Genomic DNA, 20,512 nt, shown 5'->3' with positions numbered 1-20,512 from the left:
AGGGGTCAGCTGCTCTAGATGTAGCCTGCTACTCTAGCTGTGATCTCCTCATCCACAGCGGAACTCTGGTAAAGGAGAGGACACGGAGGCAGTGAAACACTTCCTGGGTCTTTAGATAAGGGGTCAAATGTACACGGAGGACGGAGCAAGGTAGTATGTATGGTATACTCTTCACAAATGCATACAGTCCAACCGTCCAACTCCATGTGGACGGTTGGCATGGAATGACGCTTTGGAATGAATGGTGTGGGTGTTTGAAGCGTCTCCTGTGTGTTGTTGACCCCACTGACGTGTGCAATTAGGCATCCTGCCCATATGGAAAAGATATGTATACAAATCTGATACAATTATGGTCTAAATCTGCATAAAATTCTTACAAGGAATTTAGGGAATCTGTCATTTATGGCTGTGCAATTACAGTAGTAATCTAACACAATATAGTTGATGATGAAAAATTATGATGAAACAACTATGGTAATGATGATATGACAGCAATGATCTTAAGGCAGAAAGCTTTTTATGTATGGATACATACATAAAAGTGAACACGTGAAGAAGAACAACCTGACAGCGGTACTGTGCTTCATCGATTTCAAAAAGGCATTTGACTAAATACACAGAGGCCTGATGATGAACAACTCTACAGTCTTCCCTTCCCCTCAGTTTAAGAGTCTGGGTGTCATCCTCGATAGCACACTGTCATTCAAATCCCACATTAATAACATCACACGGTCTGCTTACTTCCACCTCCGCAACATCAATCGTCTCCACCCCTCACTTACACCTACCAGCACCGCTACTCTTGTTCACGCCCTGGTCACATCCCGCCTGGATTACTGTAACTCCCTCCTCATTGGTCTCCCACACAAGTACCTCTATAAACTCCATCTGGTCCAAAACTCAGCCGCCCGCATTATCACTAGAACTCCACCAACCTCATCACTCCTGTTCTCCACCAACTTCACTGGCTGCCTGTTAAGTCACGCACTGACTACAAAGTATTACTAATCACCTTCAAGGCCCTCCATAACCTAGCCCCTCCGCGTGTATATTTTCCCTAACGGAGTTGCACTTCCGCGTTCGGTTTGCGCGATCTGATTGGCCACTGACGTTTTTTTCAGCGCCAATCGCGTTACTCCTAACAATCGTGCCAGCAGGCTGTTACCCTAACCTTAACCAACTAACCGTAACCCTAACCTTAACCAACTAACCTTAACCAACTAACCCTAACCTTAACCAACTTCGAAAGAGAGTGACTTCGAAAGAGTCGCCAAGCGTAACCAGTTTGTTAGGAGTAACGCGATTGGCGCTGAAAAAAACCTCAGTGGCCAATCAGATCGCGCAAACCGAACGCGGAAGTGCAACTCGATTAGGGAAAATATACACGCAGCCCCTCCTTATCTCACAGAACTTCTCCAGTCCTAGTCTTGGTCACTCAGATCCTCCTCTTCCTTCCAACTTGTCACTCCCCCTTCCTGGCTGACTACCATGGGATCCAGAGCCTTCTCCCGCTGTGCCCCCCGCCTCTGGAATTCCCTACCACAAGACATCCGTGCAATAGACAACCTCCCCACCTTTGTTTCCCGTCTCAAAACACATCTGTTCATTCTGGCATATTCACTTTAATTTTAAGTTTATTATAACTGCTCCCCTATGTGTAACTCTGTAATATTGTGTTTTTACTGTGTGTAATTGTATTTGTTTTTAACCCTGTACAGTGACCTTGGGTGCTTTGAAAGGCGCCTTTAAATAAAATGCATTATTATTATTATTATTATTATTATTATTATTATTATTATTATTATTATTATTATTATTATTATTAAGATACTCAAGGCCTACGGAGTCCCTCCCAATCTACTCCGGGCCATAGAGACCATGCACACGGGTACAAGAGCCAAGGTGGTAACCCCAGACGGCAACAGTGAAGAGTTTGACATCCTGGCTGGGGTGATGCAAGGGGACACCCTTGCCCCCTTCCTCTTCGTCATAGTCCTAGAGTCTAGGACCTAGACTATGCACTCAGGAAGGCCATCAGTGGACGGGAGCAGGAACTTGCCCTCACAATAACCCCTAGGTCCAGGAGATCGAGACATTAGGCTAAATGCCAAGAAAAACTGAGGTCACATAACCTATAACTTTCAAAATGTTCAGTTGCTATCGCTATCAGCTCTATCTTAAATGTTTCTAAATGTTCAGTTGCTATTGCATGCACTCATCTGTGTTTCACTACACACATGAGTGCATGCTTACCAACTGTCCGTCTGCAACACTACTATCACAGACATCTAAGCAGGCAGATCCCCCCCTTGAATTGGCCCTTCTAAGGTTTCTCTCCTCCACACTGCCTGTGGTGCATTTTTTCCTTTTGCTAGGTTTTAATGAGTTTTTCCTTACCTTCGCGTGGGGTATGTCTGGGAGTGTTTGCATTGCATTCATTTATTTTGCATTTATTTTAAATTTGTTGGACCTTATGGTGTTCTTGTTTTGTTTCTTGACTTATTGTGATGTTTCTTCTTGACTTGTTTAAAGAAGATGTGTCCGGCCCATGGGGACATTAACGTGTGTTGTCGGGCCTTACAAATAAATTTGATTTGATTTGAACATCCTCCCGGATCATCCACCTCTAACAACAGGAGGCACTGCTCTAGTCTAAAGGAAGTCAGTGACTTCAAAGACCTGGGCTCGTGGGTCAACTCGTCCGAGCAAGACCTTAAAGTGAGGAAGGCGCTTGCATGGAGGGCACTGAACGGCATGACCAGTGTGGCTAAGGGTGAGCGAGAAAGTAGCAGTCAGGAGAATGAGGCTGGCAGGTCACTGCCAGAGACACCAAGAGCTGCCAGCCAGAAAACTTGTGCTGTGGGAGCCAACACACGGGCATTGATCACGAGGATGTCCCACACTAACATACGTGGACGTACTCAAGAAAGATGCCGGAGCAGGAAGTACCGGCGAGCTAGCCGGATGCATGGAGGATCGGGATGACTGGAAGCACAGATGGAAGGCCCGTCCGAGGACGACCTAGAGAGAGAGAGATGGATGCTGTCCAAATGCATAATTTTAAGCCTTGCATGCATTTGAACAGCATCCATACAGAAAGGGATTATAACAAACCGTTATCGCTGTCATGTCATCATTACCATAGTTGTTTCATGGAAATTAAGCACATATATTGTATGAAGACCTCAATGAAAAAATGTCTTCAATCACATGTTTATGTGTGTGTGTGTGTGTGTGTGTGTGCTACCATGTTATTTACATTTGGACTAAGAATTGGGCCCTTAAAGGAACATGCCAGCATTATGGGAAACAAGCTTACCTTCTTCTCCAGAGTCAGACAAAAGATAGATTCGCTCTGTGCGTTCAGTAGAAAGCTATCCGTCTGCAAGCTAGCCTAGCTTAGCACAAATTAATGGAAGCGGATACACACCAAAAACACCTCTCCCGAAGATTAAAGCTGGGCCAGTGGTCCTTATCCGCTTCCATTCATTTGTGTTATGCTTGGCTAGCTTGCAGCCGGATAGCTTTCTACTGAACACAGAGGAGATTGGCATCTGTCTTCCATAATGTTTTAATTAGGAAAACAAAGTCCTGAGAAATGTTATGCTTACATCCATGTAATACGATATATTGTAACCAAAGTGGTCTTTTCTTTTTAGGGACTGCGTCTACCTCTGCCTTCTGAACAGTGGAACCAGTTTTGTTGCTGGTTTTGCCATCTTCTCTGCACTGGGCTTCATGGCGTATGAGCAGAACACAGACATATCAAAAGTGGCTGAGTCGGGTAAGGATTAGAAGTCATGTCCATGGATGCATGAATGAATGTAGGAATAGACGAACGAATGAAACGGAGAAGGTCACACAGCCCATTGTTTCCTGGGCATTAGATGAAACATTTACCCAGATAGGCTTTATCGAATAAATTCCATTTTCCAGATCTTTGGGGTGCCAAGTTCAGTGATATCTCTTGTCTCGTTTAAGACCTTCAACTCTGAATAAATTCCACTCGTCTATCATATCATATTAAAAACACTTCTTTAATCAATATCTGAAATGATTAAATGTATTCTTACTGTCTATCATGCACTCTTCCTACTATACTAATATGTCTTTACTACTATGCACTCATCACTGCAGCACCCAAGTTTCAGCATTGTTTGATGATCATTGTTACTCAGTAAGAGTCGTACCCTTCCTGCTGACTTGTCATACAGAACCTGTAAGTCGCTTTGGATAAAAGCGTCAGCTAAATGACAAAATGTCAAATGTTAATGTAGTGTGTGTGTACATAGGATATGGGCGTTCTCTCTAAATGATAGCGTATGTGGAAATTGTGCAACATAAACGTATTTGCAGTTGTGCACAAAAGGGTTGTAAAGACGTCTTTTAGTTGCTAACTTTAACTAGGTAATTGTCGCGACTGCAGGTCCTGGCCTGGCGTTCATTGCCTACCCCCGTGCAGTGGCCATGATGCCACTCCCCCAGCTGTGGTCCATCTTCTTCTTCATTATGATCATCTTACTGGGACTGGACAGCGAGGTAGGTCGACTTTCCTTCAGAGAATTTAAAAATACTAAGATATAAGAAATGACCAATGATAAGAAATGGAAAAGAGAGGGGAAAAAAACAGCACGTCTTTCTCTCTACTGTAATGTTACTAGTAACATTGTGTTCCGCTTCTGTTGAGGATGATAAGATACAAAACAATATTTACTTTAGATTAGATTAAAATGTATTGTCATTATACAGCACAAGTACAGTACAACGAAAAGACGTGTGACATCCAACCAGAGTGCAAATGTAGCAGTAAAGTGCAATCGTGATATTCAATGTACAGGTATATAAGTATAAAAGAATCATATATATTTATATTAGGGCTGTCAGTTTATCGCGTTAATTAGATTAATTAATTACACAGCAAATTATCGCGTTATGAAAATTAACTATACATTTTTTTTATATAATTTATATTAACCCATTCAGTGCCAACCACGAGTATAGTCGGGTTAACTCGCCATAGCTTCCGTGCCAATCACGAGTATAGTCAGGTTTTAATCGTTATTTCTTTTATTAGCGATATCCATTCATTTTCATCCATCCAACCTGATGTTATCGTTGGGAATGGGTCTGAGCTCACAAAATGGCAAATACCGCCGCCATCGTCTCCCGGATGGTATTGCACATCATTGGATTGGATTGGCTGGGTATGTGCATCAGAAAAAAAAACTCCGGTCCGGGTTTCCCTTCTCGGGCATGCAGCTGGATACTATTGCAGCTTGGTCGAGTCAGGGGGGCAGCTTGGATTATGTGTTTTGGACTATAACGTTGGATCAATGGACGCGATCGATATTTGGAATGGCGATCAGGAATTGGATTAATCTTTTTGCATGACATCAGATGTGAGGTAAGGCCTTTATGTTATGAATCTTGGGGTAATCAGATGTTCCTTTCTCCGCCATCGGAGTGTGTGTGTGTGTGTGAGTTTCGCGCCGACTAAAGTACGGAGAAGCGATTTTCAGACCCCGCTTCTCTTCGTGCATGAGGACACATACTATCGATAATCTAGCGTTTATTTGAAAACGATTCATAAATCAAGCGACAAATGGCACGCTTTCTAAGGAAATACATTTAAGCTGGATTTGCTGGAGTTTATTGAGATGAGACAGAACGCCCTAGAAATATATTGATATTCATCACGGTATAAAATGGAAATGTATTATCTGTTTCGTGCATGTTGACTGGAAGCAACTCATTGACGATCACTGTGTTATTTAGATCTATTGCTATTATATTTGATATGTTTTATGCACTCGCAAATAAGTCCTGTTCTCCATTGGATAAAGCGTTGGCACGGAAAGGGCCATCAGCAGAGGGCGCTGTTGGCCCGGAATGAGTTAATAAAAAAATAATAATGTAATCTCATTCATTCCATAGGAACGTAGAATAAACATTTACAGACTCTTTTTTTTTAAATAGTCTATTTGCATGTTCTTGGTATCTGATTCTAGGGACATCTATGGATCTCATGGAATGTATTCCCAGTGTCAGAAATACTGTGTCTGTTACTAAGCTTGAGTAAATTGTAATGAACCAAATGAGAATATCAATTAAATTTATATTTTTTAATTTTGTATCTTTGACTGTGAATAACACCATGCTAAAATTGACCAGACCTGAAAAATCTAAGCAAATGAATAAATGGAAGATGATTAAACAGAAGGATTTGTAGATACAGTACTGAATTCTGCCATCTGGACACATGCAATTTGAAATATGATTATAGAATATAGAATATCAGGCCTAAATGGTTATGCGATTAAAATGCGATTAATTAGATTAATTAATTACAAATTCTGTAATTAATTAGATAAAAAAATGTAATCGCCTGACAGCACTAATTTATATTACCTCTCAAGCTATTGTATACATACTTTCTTAACCCTTTCAGTGCCACGGACGACATATCTCGTTTTATCAGCCCCCCCATTGAGTGCCCACGACGACAAATATCGTTTTATTTTTTTATTAGCGATCTGAATTCACAGGAGCTCAGATTGGAAAAAAGCGCCCCCTATCGTCTATCCCTGTGTAACTGCAGGTCAGTCGCTTAGACTGACCTGGGATCTGTAGGGGTGGAGCCAACTGGCTCCTTGTGCTGGCGAGCAGTCTGCTCAAGAGGGATCTGATCGCGGGACGGAAATCGGCCTGGAATATATATTTACAGCAGCCAATAATCAATCAATAAGCGTGATCGATATTTGGAATGGCAATCAGGAATTGGAATAATCTTTTTGGAGAACATCTGATCTAAGGTAAGGAGTCTGTTACCAGTGTTGGGGTAATCGGAGCTGTTTTCGCTGATATAACAGCGTGTCCCCTATGTGTGATGTGGCTGTTTGGCTGTGATCGCTGATGAGGAAATAAGAGAATAGATTTTTCAGCTTGCGTCTATAGCGTGCATACGTACACATATACTATCGATAATCTAGCATTTATTTGAAAACGATTCATAAATAGGCCGAAAAATGACAACGTTTTTGTGTAGAATATTCCAGTAAATGTCTTATCATGGAATCTTTATATTTTCCTTGAAAACGAGGGCTTTTCAAAATGCTATAAAACAAAAATGAACCGATAAAAAAACAATCCGTTTCGACAATGTTTACTGCAAACGAGTCATTGATAAGCGACGGGCAGATTAGACACATAGCCATAATTTAAAACATAGATTAGGCGTTTTTAACGCTAACATTGAAGTGGATGGTGGCATTCAACGGGGTAAATCAACGTTAATCAAAGGCACTGAAAGTGTTAATAGAGGCAATGTTTTTTAAATCCTGTTCTCAAGGGGCTGGTTCTGTGCCTGTAACATCGAACAAGATTTTGATCAAACTTTCAGGGCATTTTCACACCTGTAGTTCGTTTGCTATGTTCCGATTCAGGGAGACACGGACAGGGACTATAATGATACAATGTTGCACTTGTCCCTTAGTTCGTTTGTGTTCACACGGCTGTGTTAACAAACGCATGCGCGAGCAAACTGTCACTCATTGGTCAGATTTTGGGGTGTGCCCCCCCCCCCCTAACCCTGAATCTCCGCGTTACATTGAAATCGGGGAGGGGGGAGCAAATGAATGAATGTGGATGAGAGCCGTGATGTAAATCGGCCGATTTAGTTCTGATAGATTAGGAATGGGTCGCGCTGTGTTCAGGAAACTCAGGCGCATAAAAGTCTATTGGATCATGTCTCCAGCGCCCCCACAGCCGTAGCTGCAACCACTTACATCAAGGCTCTCATCCACATTCATTCATATGCTCCCCCCGCTTTCTCCTCCCCGATTTCAATGTAACGCGGTGCAGTGGTCTGCTAACTTTACCGATCTAGCTGCCTAAAGACTACAAACTGATCCCGCCCACAATTCAATGCGAAAGCGTCATCATGCAGCGCGTACACAGTACGGCAAGTGAGTTGTGTCGGTTTGTTAAGTCGATTGCATTCTCACAGCGTACGAGTCGCTTCGGGTTCGGTTGGAAGTGCGCCGAGACCACCCTCTCTAGGCGGTCTCGGCCCGCTTGTTTTGTTCCGCAACAGAATGCGATTGCTGTGTTCACATATGCCCAAATGAACCGAAATAGGGGGTAAACGCTCCAGGTTCCGGAACAACAGCTCCAAACGAGCTAGGTGTGAAAACGCCCTCAGTCTAGATGTAACTGAGGGGTACAATTCCCTGACTGTATTGATAAGTATGGTATCATTAAACCACTACCGCTTTATGTACTTTAACTACTGGCCATACAGTACACAATATCTAAATATGATGAACACATTCCCACCATGAAACCAGGTCCACACAAAGGTAATAATCCAATATTTAATATATAGCAAAAGGTACATATAATATTCACCATTACATTTATGATTTGAATGCTCTTGTAAGGCAAATGAGTACTCGTAGGCAAATCAACACTGAATGTCCAATCTCTGGTTACGCAGGAAGCAAGTATACAACCTGGCTCTTAAGGAATTATATCTATGGTCACTTAATGATTATAGCTGGACATACTGTAGGGGTCCTCCCGGTTGTAGGCCGGTAGGGGGGGTAGGAGAGCCGTCGGCCGTATCCCGTCTGGTCAACGATTTCTAGGGAGACTTCACGTACAGAAGACAGTGCAGTAGAATCTTGATCCACAGATGAATACACCTTGGCTCTCTTGTAGGCTGTAGCTGTAGCTCCACAGTGAAGAAGAAGCGAGGCGACCTCAGTCTGGTCTGAGCGCCGTCTCACCTTGACTCCTTTCGGGGTAGATCCAACACTCACCGGTGTTGGCGATTATCCGCTCCACAAATCAAAGTACCAAAGCAAATATATATTCCATGCCGCATAGGGCTCAGCAGTCATCGGGTAGGTAATCCAATGTACAGGTCCACTCGGTCCTCGCCTAGAACTCCTCGGATGAAAGCACCACGTGTGGTCTGCCCAACCTGGTTAAGACTCTAGATAACACGAGGAAGCGATGGGGGTGCTGCTCACTTTAGAACTCTAACCGCACGATGCACCATACATAATAGACTATTATTACTTAATAGAAATACGGTGCCAAACTCTGGCAATTCAGCTATTAATTCGCACGAGGTCTCACTGCTATTCTAAGGCCAAACAGGCCATACTACACCGCACGCGGTATCGTGGGGTGAGGCTTCACGTTCTGTTACTTAGTTGGGTAGAAGGGTAAAGGACTAAGAGGAATTCTACATTTCTTGCGCCATATTTATATGCACGGTGGACAAATAGTGCCACTCTGCTTTCGGTAGCCGTATTCCTGCGCGGAGCCGGGGCTAGTAAGGGCATGTCTCGTCGGTACCTTTGAACTTGAACGCCAGGGGCTGGTCCCTGGCGCCTGGTCCTTTTGTCCAATAAGAGAATGAACTATTATGGGCTGTAGTAGAATAAAGGAATATTCCGTGTATATGTACAAGGAATATACAAGGGATATCAAACGATATACAAATACTATTCAATATATATCCACAAATAAATATATATATTCGGTTTAATCTGATCCTTCACAACACTAGACATTGCAGATCAAATATGACAAGATCCAGCAATAGCGTAGAAATCTTACCATTTAAAAACGTTGTCAGAAACATTATTTTAGAAAAGAAGATTTACAAGCGATTTTTATCATGATCTCTTCACACACACATATAATAATAATAAACTTTATTTGTATAGCACCTTTCATACAAAAAGTGCAGCTCAAAGTGCTTCACAACAAAAAAAGACATAAAATTAGTACATAAAGTGCAGACATATAAAATCACAGTTTTTCACATCCCAATAGGCCACCTTGTTTATGGTTTGATTCAGTTTTACAAGGTCTTACTAACTATGGCAATTGTGGCTGCAATTCTGAATGGCTCATTTCAAGAGGGTTGAGCTGAACTGCAGGAAAGGCACAATGCTGCACATACAGTATTTAACATTTGCTCAGTGTTGGGACAACCCCTCATTCTGTAAGAAAAATGGAAAATCAGGAAAGTTGGAACCTGTGTGCAAGTGTCATATTGGGGGAAATTAATGGAGAGGACTCTGTTTCAGTTTGTAGGTCTGGAAGCTCTTATGACGGCGATCACTGACATGTATCCTTCCTTCTTCAATGTCGGTCATCGACGTAAACTCCTCCTCCTCGCCATCAGTGTGGGAAGCTTCCTCATTGGCCTGGTGATGGTTACAGAGGTAAGCTCCTCCCAGATCACTATACTCTGCCTGGTGATGGTTACAGAGGAGGGCTCCTCCCAGATTCCATCATATTAATACGTACTCCAGTATTTATACACTTAACATGATTCATCATATCTACCTGTCTGGGATGTTAAATTTGGGAGGATTATCTTTTCATTAGACTTTGCAACTTTCATAGGCAGTGACTGTCAATGCATCAAACCAATGGACATCAGATGTGATTATGCCATGTCCTACATGACATTTAACTTAAACATGAATAAGAGGTTCAACTTACGCCACCCACATACCTCCCTTCAGGCAGTTCCTGTTGTGACTCTAGCTGGTTGGTTCCCCTCAGAGACTGTTGTGACTCTAGCTGGTTGGTTCCCCTCAGAGTTTCAAGTTTCTCAAGTTTCTTTAATAGTTGTCATACAGAAGTACAGAATACTTTTATACAAAATGCTTCTTACTGTTACGCTCCAGAGACTGTGCAAGACAAGATAAGTATGAAATAAAATAACATAGTATAGCATGTAAATTAGAAGTAAAAAAAAAATGAGGTCACAGTGTTCAGTATAGACATATGTACAATGTTCGATGCAGAATAGACGTAACTGAGTTACCATATAATATACAATACTGTGTAGTGTACTAATATACAATACTATATAGTGCAAGGCAGAAATAGGATGAGGTGCAATTTTTAGGTACAATTTACAGTAGGTGTACGAGTTGTAGTGCAAATCCTTTATCAATTAATATAAAGTGTGTTTGTGTGATCTGAAGTGTGGAGAGTGGGTGCTGCAGTGTGTTGTTTGTTTAAGTGAGTGTGTGCGTGTGGGTGTGTGTGCTGTGTGCATTTGATGGTTGTTGCATAGTGTTTATTGTTCGTTTAGCAGCCTGATGGCCTGGGGATAGAAGCTTCTGAGTCTTTCTGTGCTCGCCTTAAGACTCCGGTATCGCTTGCCTGACCGCAGCAGTTCAAAGAGGCAGTTGTTCGGGTGGCTCGAGTCCTTAATAATTCTCTTAGCCTTCCTCTTGCACCGCTTGTTGTAGATGTTCTGGAGGGTGGGAAGCCCCCCTCCAATTGTGCGTTCGGCTGAACGTGTCACTCTTTGTAGTCTGCTACGGTCTTGTGCAGTGCTATTCCCAAACCAGGAGGTGATGTTGCCAGTCAGGATGCTCTCTATTGTGAATGAGTAGAAGTTCCTAAGGATCTTCTGACTGACTTGGAAGTTCCTTAGGCGCCTGAGGAAGTAGAGGCGTTGTCGTGCCTTCTTCACAACACTGTCAATGTGTGTGGTCCATGTCAAGTCCTCGGATATGTGGGCTCCGAGGTACTTGAAACTGTTCACTCTCTCAACCGGTGCCCCGTCGATGCTGAGGGGGCTGTAGTCCTTGACCCCCGACCTCCTGAAGTCCACAATCATCTCTTTTGTTTAGCTGACGTTCAGGGAGAGGCAGTTCTCCTGACACCACTGTGACAGGTTCTCTACCTCTTCCAGGTAGGCCCTTTCGTCGTTGGCAGAGATCAGGCCCACCACTACTGTGTCATCAGCAAATTTGATGATGGTGTTGTTGTTCCGCTGTGCTACGCAGTCATGTGTGTACAGGGAGTAGAGGAGGGGGCTCAGAACACAGCCCTGGGGGGCCCCTATGTTGAGCGTGATGGATGAGGAGGTGCAGTTGCCTGCTCTTACCACCTGGGGTCTGCCCGTCAGGAAGTCCAAGACCCACTGGCAGAGGTCATAGTTCAAGCCCAGGTCCCTGAGCTTGGCTATGAGTTTGGAGGGGACTATGGTATTGAATGCTGAGCTGTAGTCGATGAACAGCATTCTCACATAGTTCCCCTGCCTCTTGTCCAGGTGTGATGCTGCTGTGTGCAGCACATGGGCTATGGCGTCCTCCGTGGACCTGTTGGGGCGATATGCAAATTGCAGAGGGTCCAGGTTGATGGGGAGGGAGGAACAGATGTAGCCCTTCACTAGCTTCTCAAAGCACTTCATGGCTATGGAGGTGAGGGCTACAGGGCGGTAGTCGTTGAGGCAAGCAGGCGTAGATTTTTTGGGTACAGGGATGATGGTTGGCTGGTTGGTTCCCCTCAGAGAGACTGTTGTGACTCTAGCTGGTTGGTTCCCCTCAGAGAGACTGTTGTGACTCTAGCTGGTTGGTTCCCCTCAGAGACTGTTGTGACTCTAGCTGGTTGGTTCCCCTCAGAGACTGTTGTGACTCTAGCTGGTTGGTTCCCCTCAGAGAGACTGTTGTGACTCTAGCTGGTTGGTTCCCCTCAGAGACTGTTGTGACTCTAGCTGGTTGGTTCCCCTCAGAGACTGTTGTGACACTAGCTGGTTGGTTCCCCTCAGAGAGACTGTTGTGACTCTAGCTGGTTGGTTCCCCTCAGACTGTTGTGACTCTAGCTGGTTGGTTCCCCTCAGAGAGACTGTTGTGACTCTAGCTGGTTGGTTCCCCTCAGAGAGACTGTTGTGACTATAGCTGGTTGGTTCCCCTCAGAGAGACTGTTGTGACTCTAGCTGGTTGGTTCCCCTCAGAGAGACTGTTGTGACTATAGCTGGTTGGTTCCCCTCAGAGACTGTTGTGACTCTAGCTGGTTGGTTCCCCTCAGAGAGACTGTTGTGACTCTAGCTGGTTGGTTCCCCTCAGAGACTGTTGTGACTCTAGCTGGTTGGTTCCCCTCAGAGAGACTGTTGTGACTCTAGCTGGTTGGTTCCCCTCAGAGACTGTTGTGACTATAGCTGGTTGGTTCCCCTCAGAGAGACTGTTGTGACTCTAGCTGGTTGGTTCCCCTCAGAGAGACTGTTGTGACTATAGCTGGTTGGTTCCCCTCAGAGTAGGCTGGTAAAGATATGCCTCCTAAAGTGTCTAAACGGAAGTACAGGAAGTACAGGCTACAGGCTTTCCGGTTTCGACAAAACAATTATAGAAACGTGTGAAGTGCACAATATTTCCTCGTTTAAGCCACTGCAACGGCTTTGCCTGAAGAATTTACTACATGTCTGGGACGTTCTAGCTTGTTTGTCGACAGGATTCGGGAAAAGTTTGGTCCGTTCGGAGGCAGCTTCCAGGGGAAGTACATACACCGGAAATTCTACCCCACAGACACTTTCAGCAGTAGTTCTTTACCAGGCTTTATCTCAGAGATAAAACTGGGAACGAGGTTACCCTCAGAGAGACTGTTGTGACACCTCATGGTACCAAAGCACCTCAAAGGCGCTAAAAACAAGATTACAAACATCACAAAACAAACTGGTCAGACTACTACTTGACCTTACTCCTAGAACCCACCTCACCCCTGCCCACTTTGACTACCTAGGATGGCTTAGAGTAGACGACAGAGTACAGCAACTTGCAATGGGCCTGGTCTACAAGATGCACTACACGACTAAGGTACCCATGTACATGTCAAAATACTTCCCAAAGGTCAGTGAATACCACGACCACAACACCAGAGGGAGCTCCACAAATTATGTTAAACCCAGATTCGGCTCAAACAAGGGACTAAACACGTTTCGCAATTATGCCACATCAATGTGGAACGCCCTACCCAAAGCTGTAAAGGAATGTGAATCACTACCCACTTTCAAAACCACTCTCAAAGAGCACCTACGGGAGACTGCAATTCGACACTGCCCCCTGTAAATGTCCTAACCCAACCCCCTCCAATGTACAGTAAATGTCCTAACCCAATAATACACAAGACCCTCTTCTTGGGACCAAGTAAGGTTTTGTCGATATTCCAATGTGCAGTTTCCCCCAGAGAGACTGTTGTGACTCTAGCTGGTTGGTTCCCTCAGAGAGACTGTTCTGACTTAGGGCTGGGCGATATGGCCAAAAATGATATCACGATAACGATATGATAATGTTATCATATCACTCGATATCAATAATTATCGATATTATCGAAGTATTAACAAAAACAAAATATATATAACGGATGTATGTTTATTTTGCAGCAATTCTTTGTCGTTGCCGCCATCTTTAGTGTTACATCCCCTCACACTCCAGTTCTCAGGCTGCAGCTGGTTTGTAAGCGAAAGTAAACCGGCTTCTCTGCTGGCTGTGGCTCCAGGGGAGTTGAATAGTTCTGGCTCTACTAGTTTCTTTTCTATCTTTTGGCGCTTTTTTGGTGGACAAACCACCGTGCACACCACATGTGCACCGTGACTCGCGACTGGAGACTAGCTCTGCTAGCACACATAGCCTACTGTGTACAGATGGTTTCAAACTGTATTTTAAATTAGAAAGCAAACAAAAATGCACAAGAGAAAAATAAATCTCAATTTGGTCAGTATTGTCATTTGGACAAGCAAAGCCATTACTTTAAGTTGCAGGCAAGAAAGACAAGTCTGTCCACTGTCTCTGGTTTTAAAACTGCCCTGTTGCAAAAAAAATAAAAGTATTGATTTTTTTATTATTATCGATCGATATTGATTATTAAAATATATCACGATAATTATCGTTATCGTTTTATCGCCCAGCCCTATTCTGACTCTAGCTGGTTGGTTCCCCTCAGAGAGACTGTTGTGACTCTACATTTACATTTAGTAATTTAGCTGACGCTTTTATCCAAAGCTGTACGACAAGTCAGCTGGATTGATTGATTGAAAACTTTATTAACAGATTGCAGAATGGGTACAGTACAGCTCAATACATACAATTGTTAAGGGGATGCAGACCAGAGAGAGACTTTCGTCTTGTTTACATCAGGGTCCCCCATTTTTTTTTATTTTTTTTTTAAACTTTATTTTTTAGCGTTTATCGCTTTTCTGGTCAAGCATGACCGACAGAAACAGGTTGAAATGGGATGTAGAGCAGGGGAAGACATTCTGAGAAATTACGGCGGGTCCGGGAATCGAACTCGTGTCCCCCAGATCCGTGACGAGCACGGTTTTCCCCGACGCAGAAATAGCGCCGAGATATGCGGTGAGCTACGGGAGCTCCCCCCAGGGTCCCCCATTTTCAATTCATCATAACATATATGACACACACGACATACAGATAGACAGTACTGCTACATCTATACATTTATGACATACCAGATTTGCTAATACAGTACTGTTTGTGATACAAAAAGTGTCCAGAAAAGAGTGTATATACGTTTGACGTAGAAACTGTACATTGGAGGAGGTTGGGTAGGTGGGCTGGGGTTGGGTGGGGGGGGGGGGGGGCTGTACATTGGAGTGGGGGGGTGGGGGACACTGTACACTGTACATTGGAATACTGACAAAGCCATACTTGGTCATTTACTGTACAACTGGGTTAGGACATTTGTGGGGGCCAGTTTCGAATTGCAGTCTCCCGTAGGTGTTCTTTGAGAGTGTTTTTGAAAGTGGGTAGTGATTCACATTCCTTTACAGCTTTGGGTAGGGCGTTCCACATTGATGTGGCATAATTGCGAAACATGTTTAGTCCCATGTTTGAGCCGAATCTGTGTTTAACATGATTTGTGGAGCTCCCTGGTGTTGTGATCGTGGTATTCACTGACCTTTGGGAAGTATTTTGACATGTACATGGGTGCCTTGGTCGTGTAGTGTATCTTGTAGACCAGGCCCATTGCAAGTTGCTGTACTCTGTCGTCTACTCTAAGCCATCCTAGGTTGTCAAAGTGGGCAGGAAAGGTACAACTCTTTCAGCTGAGTAACAATGTTCATCAAACAGTGCTGAAACTTGGGTGCTGCACTGCTGCAGTATTGAGTGCATAGACATAAAACATATTAGTATAGTAGGAAGGAAGAGTGAATGGTAGTATAGGACAGTAAGAAGGTTAGTGTTTTTTCTTTTTCTTCATTTCGGATATTGATTGAAGAAGTGTGTTTTTAGTCGACAACGAAAGATTGGTCGGGATTCGGCTGTCCTAACTGGTGGGGAGTTCGTTTCACCCCCCCCCCCCGCCTGCCCAGCACAGGGACAGTGAGGCACCGTTGTTTTATACAGTAGTTATCGTATGGAATCTTTGCAGCAAAAACTGGGTGTTTAAGTACCATTGTCCTTTACTCTGCTCAGAGTGTGAAACTGAGAGAAATGTTTATTTTTTTTTTTTTAATTGGTCTTTTTCCCCCTCCATTTTCCTCCGATTTTCTCCCATCCCAATGTTAGTCGTATGCCAATTCCCAGTCCCTTCCTGGTCGCTGCGCTTTACCCCCCACAGTCGGATCATTTGGGAGAGTGGAGGCTACCACGTGCTTCCTCCGACACACGTCCAGCCAATCACCGCTTCTTTTCACCTGGCAGCGCGGATTCTCATTGAGAGGGCGTAGCGTGTGGGAGGACCACACTATCCCCCTCACGTCCAATCCGCGCTTAGCAGGCGCCCCGACCGAACTGTAGGAGTCGCTGTTTACAACGACCCGGACCCACCCCGCCAGCTTCTCCCACCCTCTGATACAGCCAATTGTATCAGTGCAGACGGCCAGCCAAGCTGGTGACAACCCCGGAGCTGTGAGCTGGATTCGAACAGGCGAACCAAGCTCACAGCTCCGGGGCTGGTGACGAACGCAATCTCCGCTCGACCACCTAACCGCCGGATGTTTCTTCTTCTTACATTTTATTAAAGAAAAATGTATCGTGATGGTAAAATGTACTTATTTTCCTAAAATGCAAACCTGACTTTAATGTAACAAAAAATCTCAGTAACAAGATATTGGGTCACTGTCTGTTTCTGTTGTCGGGCAGAAATGTCACATCATCCAGATTTCTAATGTCACCCAACTAACTCAGTGTTCCTCTTCCATCACAGGGTGGACTGTACATCTTCCAGGTGTTTGACTACTACGCCTGCAGTGGGATGACTCTGCTCCTCTTTGCCATACTCCAGTCCGTGTCTGTGGGATGGGTCTATGGTAAGTGATGCAAATCATTGCCATTGTTAAACTCGACACGACGACGCAAGTTGTAAAGGCCTCTCTTCTGCGTTCCATCTATTCCACAGGAGCAGACCGTTTCTATGACAACATAGAGGACATGATTGGATACCGGCCTTTCCCACTGATTAAGTACTGTCTGAAGTATGTCACCCCAGTCGTGTGCACGGTGAGTTGATGTTAAAATGTTCATTCCCTATTTTTAAACATACTGTATTGTTTTCTTTTAATTTTGCTCTACACTTGATTGATATAAACCGACACGTACCCGGTAGCTCACGCGCTAATCCCCTTGTTTGTTTGACCATTTATTTGAATAGCCAATGCTATTTGTGCAGTAGTGAATTTACTTCTGGTTAATTAATTCCCGTCAACCGTTTCCTCGTGGAGTTTGTCGGCACCGTGCCCAGTGTGTCACATGGCTAATTGGGGCCTTCTGGTCTCGGAGTCATGAATCTGAATCTGATAAGGTCATTCCAGTCACGTTGTCTCCCGTTTAGTGATGCGTGAGTGCATCAGAATAAGTGGTTACAGTAATTCCACCCCGAATTTTTTATTTATTAATAATTTTTTTAAGCAAAGGTATAAAAGTCATTTAAAAGTGAAATAATTGGCTGGAGGTGAAGTATAATCAAGTACAGGTCAGTAGTGGTGTAACGGTACACAAAAACCACAGTTCGGTACGTACCTCGGTTTTGAAGTCAAGGTTCGGTTCGAGTTTTCGGTACAGTGGGGGAAGGTTTGGCTTTCCATGTTCCACTCAGGGGTGATGTAGTTAAGCATTACATCACGCGCAGGAGTGGTTTGTGACCAATAAACCATGCCTAGGGGTGGTCGTTAGACCCCCCTAGGCATGGTTTATTGGTCACAAATCACGACTACAAGTGGTGTAAAGCTTTTATACAACTGCCAGATTCATCCAACCTTATTTCTATACAATAAACACACATTAATCGAAGATTTATTGAAAAAACCATCCGCCAGAAAAAGTAGTTCCCACAACTACAAAAAAGACAAGTTGCCTCCATGTGGAAGCAGCTTGAAGTGCATCCAACCAAACTAACACATCCAACTGTGTATTATTGGAATGATTGAGAGAAGTTGCCTCATGTGGAAGCAGCTTGAAGTGCATCCAACCAACTAACACATCCAACTGTGTATTATTGGAATGATTGATTGAAAATTTTATTACCAGATGCAGAATGGGTACAATACAGTACGGCTCAATACACACAATTGTTAAGGGAATGCAGACCTACTTTCCATAGAACTTCATTCTTAGATGCTTCTATATAAAGTAGGTAAAACAAATTAAAACGTTTTCTTTGCCCTATAGGAAAAAAACGTTTTCTTCGCCCTATTTTTTTATTTATTTCTTTTAGCCTAATCTTAACCAGTTGGAAACCAGGGGTACAGTAATAAAATTAGCAATCAACCAATCAATCAATTCAATAGACCATGCTCACTTAAAACAGCGCTGCTTCTCTCTGTCTGACTCCCCCGCTGTTGCAGACAGGAGTGTGTGTGTGTGTGTGCGTGTGTGTGTGTGTGTGTGTGTGTGTCACAGTGTGTGTGTGTGTGTGCGTGCGTGTGTGTGTGTGTGTGTGTGTGTGTTTGTGGGTACGCCAGCGTCGGACAGTGTGAGAGAGAACGCTGCAGTCAGTAGAAAGTAGGAAGGAAGAAATTTAAATCAATCAATTAATCAATCAATCAATCAATCCGCGATTTTTCTTTTGTTCTAGATTGACTCAAGACCCATCAATTACATCATCCAACATTGTTTAAAGGACTAACACATTCCCCTTGACAGAATCGCTTCATATTTAGTCGTTATGGTGCTTTCAACATAACCATTTGTTGTCCGCGATCTTGTTTTCTCCCGGAGTGAGCCGGGGAGTGATATGTGATTCGGTTGTGGGCGGGTCCTGAGCCCAGGACCGTGGATTGTTGCCAATAAAGACGTGTAAATGGCCAATCAGAATCGAGAAATTTGCATGCCGTTGTATAATGTGCAGTAACTAATTGTACTTGTAGGGCTGTCAACGAATATTCTATATTGAAATTAATAATCGACTTGTAAAAAAAGAATGTATAATAATAATTATATTCAGGGTTCGTACGGGTGCTGGAAATCCTTGAAAATGCTTGTTTTTCAATGTGGTGTTTTCAAGGTTTGAAAAGTGCTTGAATTGTGTATAAAGTGCTGGAAAGTTATTGAAATTGTAATTGCACTGTACATACTTTCATAATAAATCGCTATCTGACTGAATAGTTAGGTTTTTACTAGATAAAGAAATAATATTTCGGAGATCGCCTTTCACGCTAAATGAAGGAGTCCTCTCTCGAGCGTCGCCACTCGCATGCCCGCCCCGCCAAAGGCACCCCCCGCCCCTCCTGAAAGCTTGCCTCCTGAAAGCTTGCTTTAATCCCAGTAACGTTAGCGAGCTAACCTTAGCAAGCTTCTTATTTAATTTAAGACGTTAGCAAGCTAGTGAGCTATCGTTGCCACAGACAGCTATGTTTATTGTTCATGTTGACAACGACAAGCTACACCGTATATTAAGGTGAGTTAATAAATTCACTGCGCCGCTCTGATAAACTGACTCTTCGGTCAGAGCGTCCAGTCTGCACAACTTGAGTGCGCTCGCTCTGACACACTGAAAGCCAATTTACCTTCAAACAATGCCATTATGCATCGGAGCTGTGGTTTCGCTGTGATCAACATGGCTAACAAGCAAATCAATTATTTCTATTTTAAGGAATGTTCTGTAGGATATGTCGGCAACATAAGAAGCCAGGCAGCTACTAGGGGTAGCTGTTTGTGTGAAATAACAAGAGAGGAGACTAGAACGTGCGTCAACTAACTGTGCGTCTGTATTGCAACCAATAACATGGGCATCATATACAACTTAAGATACAAGATACTTTAATGCCACACAACAATGGTTGGTGGTAATTGTTTTCGGTACAGATTGTTAAGCACTGGTTACATCAAACATGAAACAGACATCAAACATCAAAAACGCCCCCCTCCCACAATAAATACATATATACATAAATACATATAGGACAGTCACGGTAACAGTGTCAGTCAGTGACAGATGCTTGCCCATCTGTGCAAAGGGGGGCGGGCCAGGGTGTTCAGTGTTCGGACTGCTGTGGGGAAAAAACTGTATAGCTTACATCCTGGTCCCTGCTGGGACGTACCAACTGAACACCACTGTGGGGGGTTATATAAAAATCCTAGGTTGATTTGATTTTGTATACATTTTAAGGCTCAATGAGCTGATTGACTGCCTACCTCAAAGACTGTTCTCTTATTTTGCACATTTTCAGTAAATATTTGATTGAAATTGAAGTTTTATCTGGTGATTATTTGAGTGATTGTTTCATATTGGCTCAGCC

At 43.6% G+C, this 20,512-nt stretch overlaps 1 protein-coding gene across 1 annotated transcript in view; it reads left to right on the top strand.

Annotated features, from left to right (window-relative positions):
* The window catches only part of LOC311231108 (sodium- and chloride-dependent GABA transporter 2-like), a 52,945-nt gene that overhangs the window by 28,082 nt on the left and 4,351 nt on the right, over positions 1 to 20,512 (top strand). Inside the window, exons 9-13 of the mRNA XM_084317599.1 lie at positions 3,660 to 3,784; positions 4,427 to 4,539; positions 10,104 to 10,241; positions 16,984 to 17,086; positions 17,176 to 17,276. Coding sequence (XP_084173725.1) covers positions 3,660 to 3,784; positions 4,427 to 4,539; positions 10,104 to 10,241; positions 16,984 to 17,086; positions 17,176 to 17,276 — 580 coding nt within the window. The remainder of the gene's footprint in view (positions 1 to 3,659; positions 3,785 to 4,426; positions 4,540 to 10,103; positions 10,242 to 16,983; positions 17,087 to 17,175; positions 17,277 to 20,512) is intronic.

Source organism: Notolepis coatsorum (assembly GCF_963971535.1).
Source record: "Notolepis coatsorum genome assembly, chromosome: 6".
Taxonomy (NCBI): Eukaryota; Metazoa; Chordata; class Actinopteri; order Aulopiformes; family Paralepididae; genus Notolepis; species Notolepis coatsorum.
Note: the sequence above shows the minus strand (reverse complement) of the source record. Positions and strands in the feature narration are given on the sequence as shown.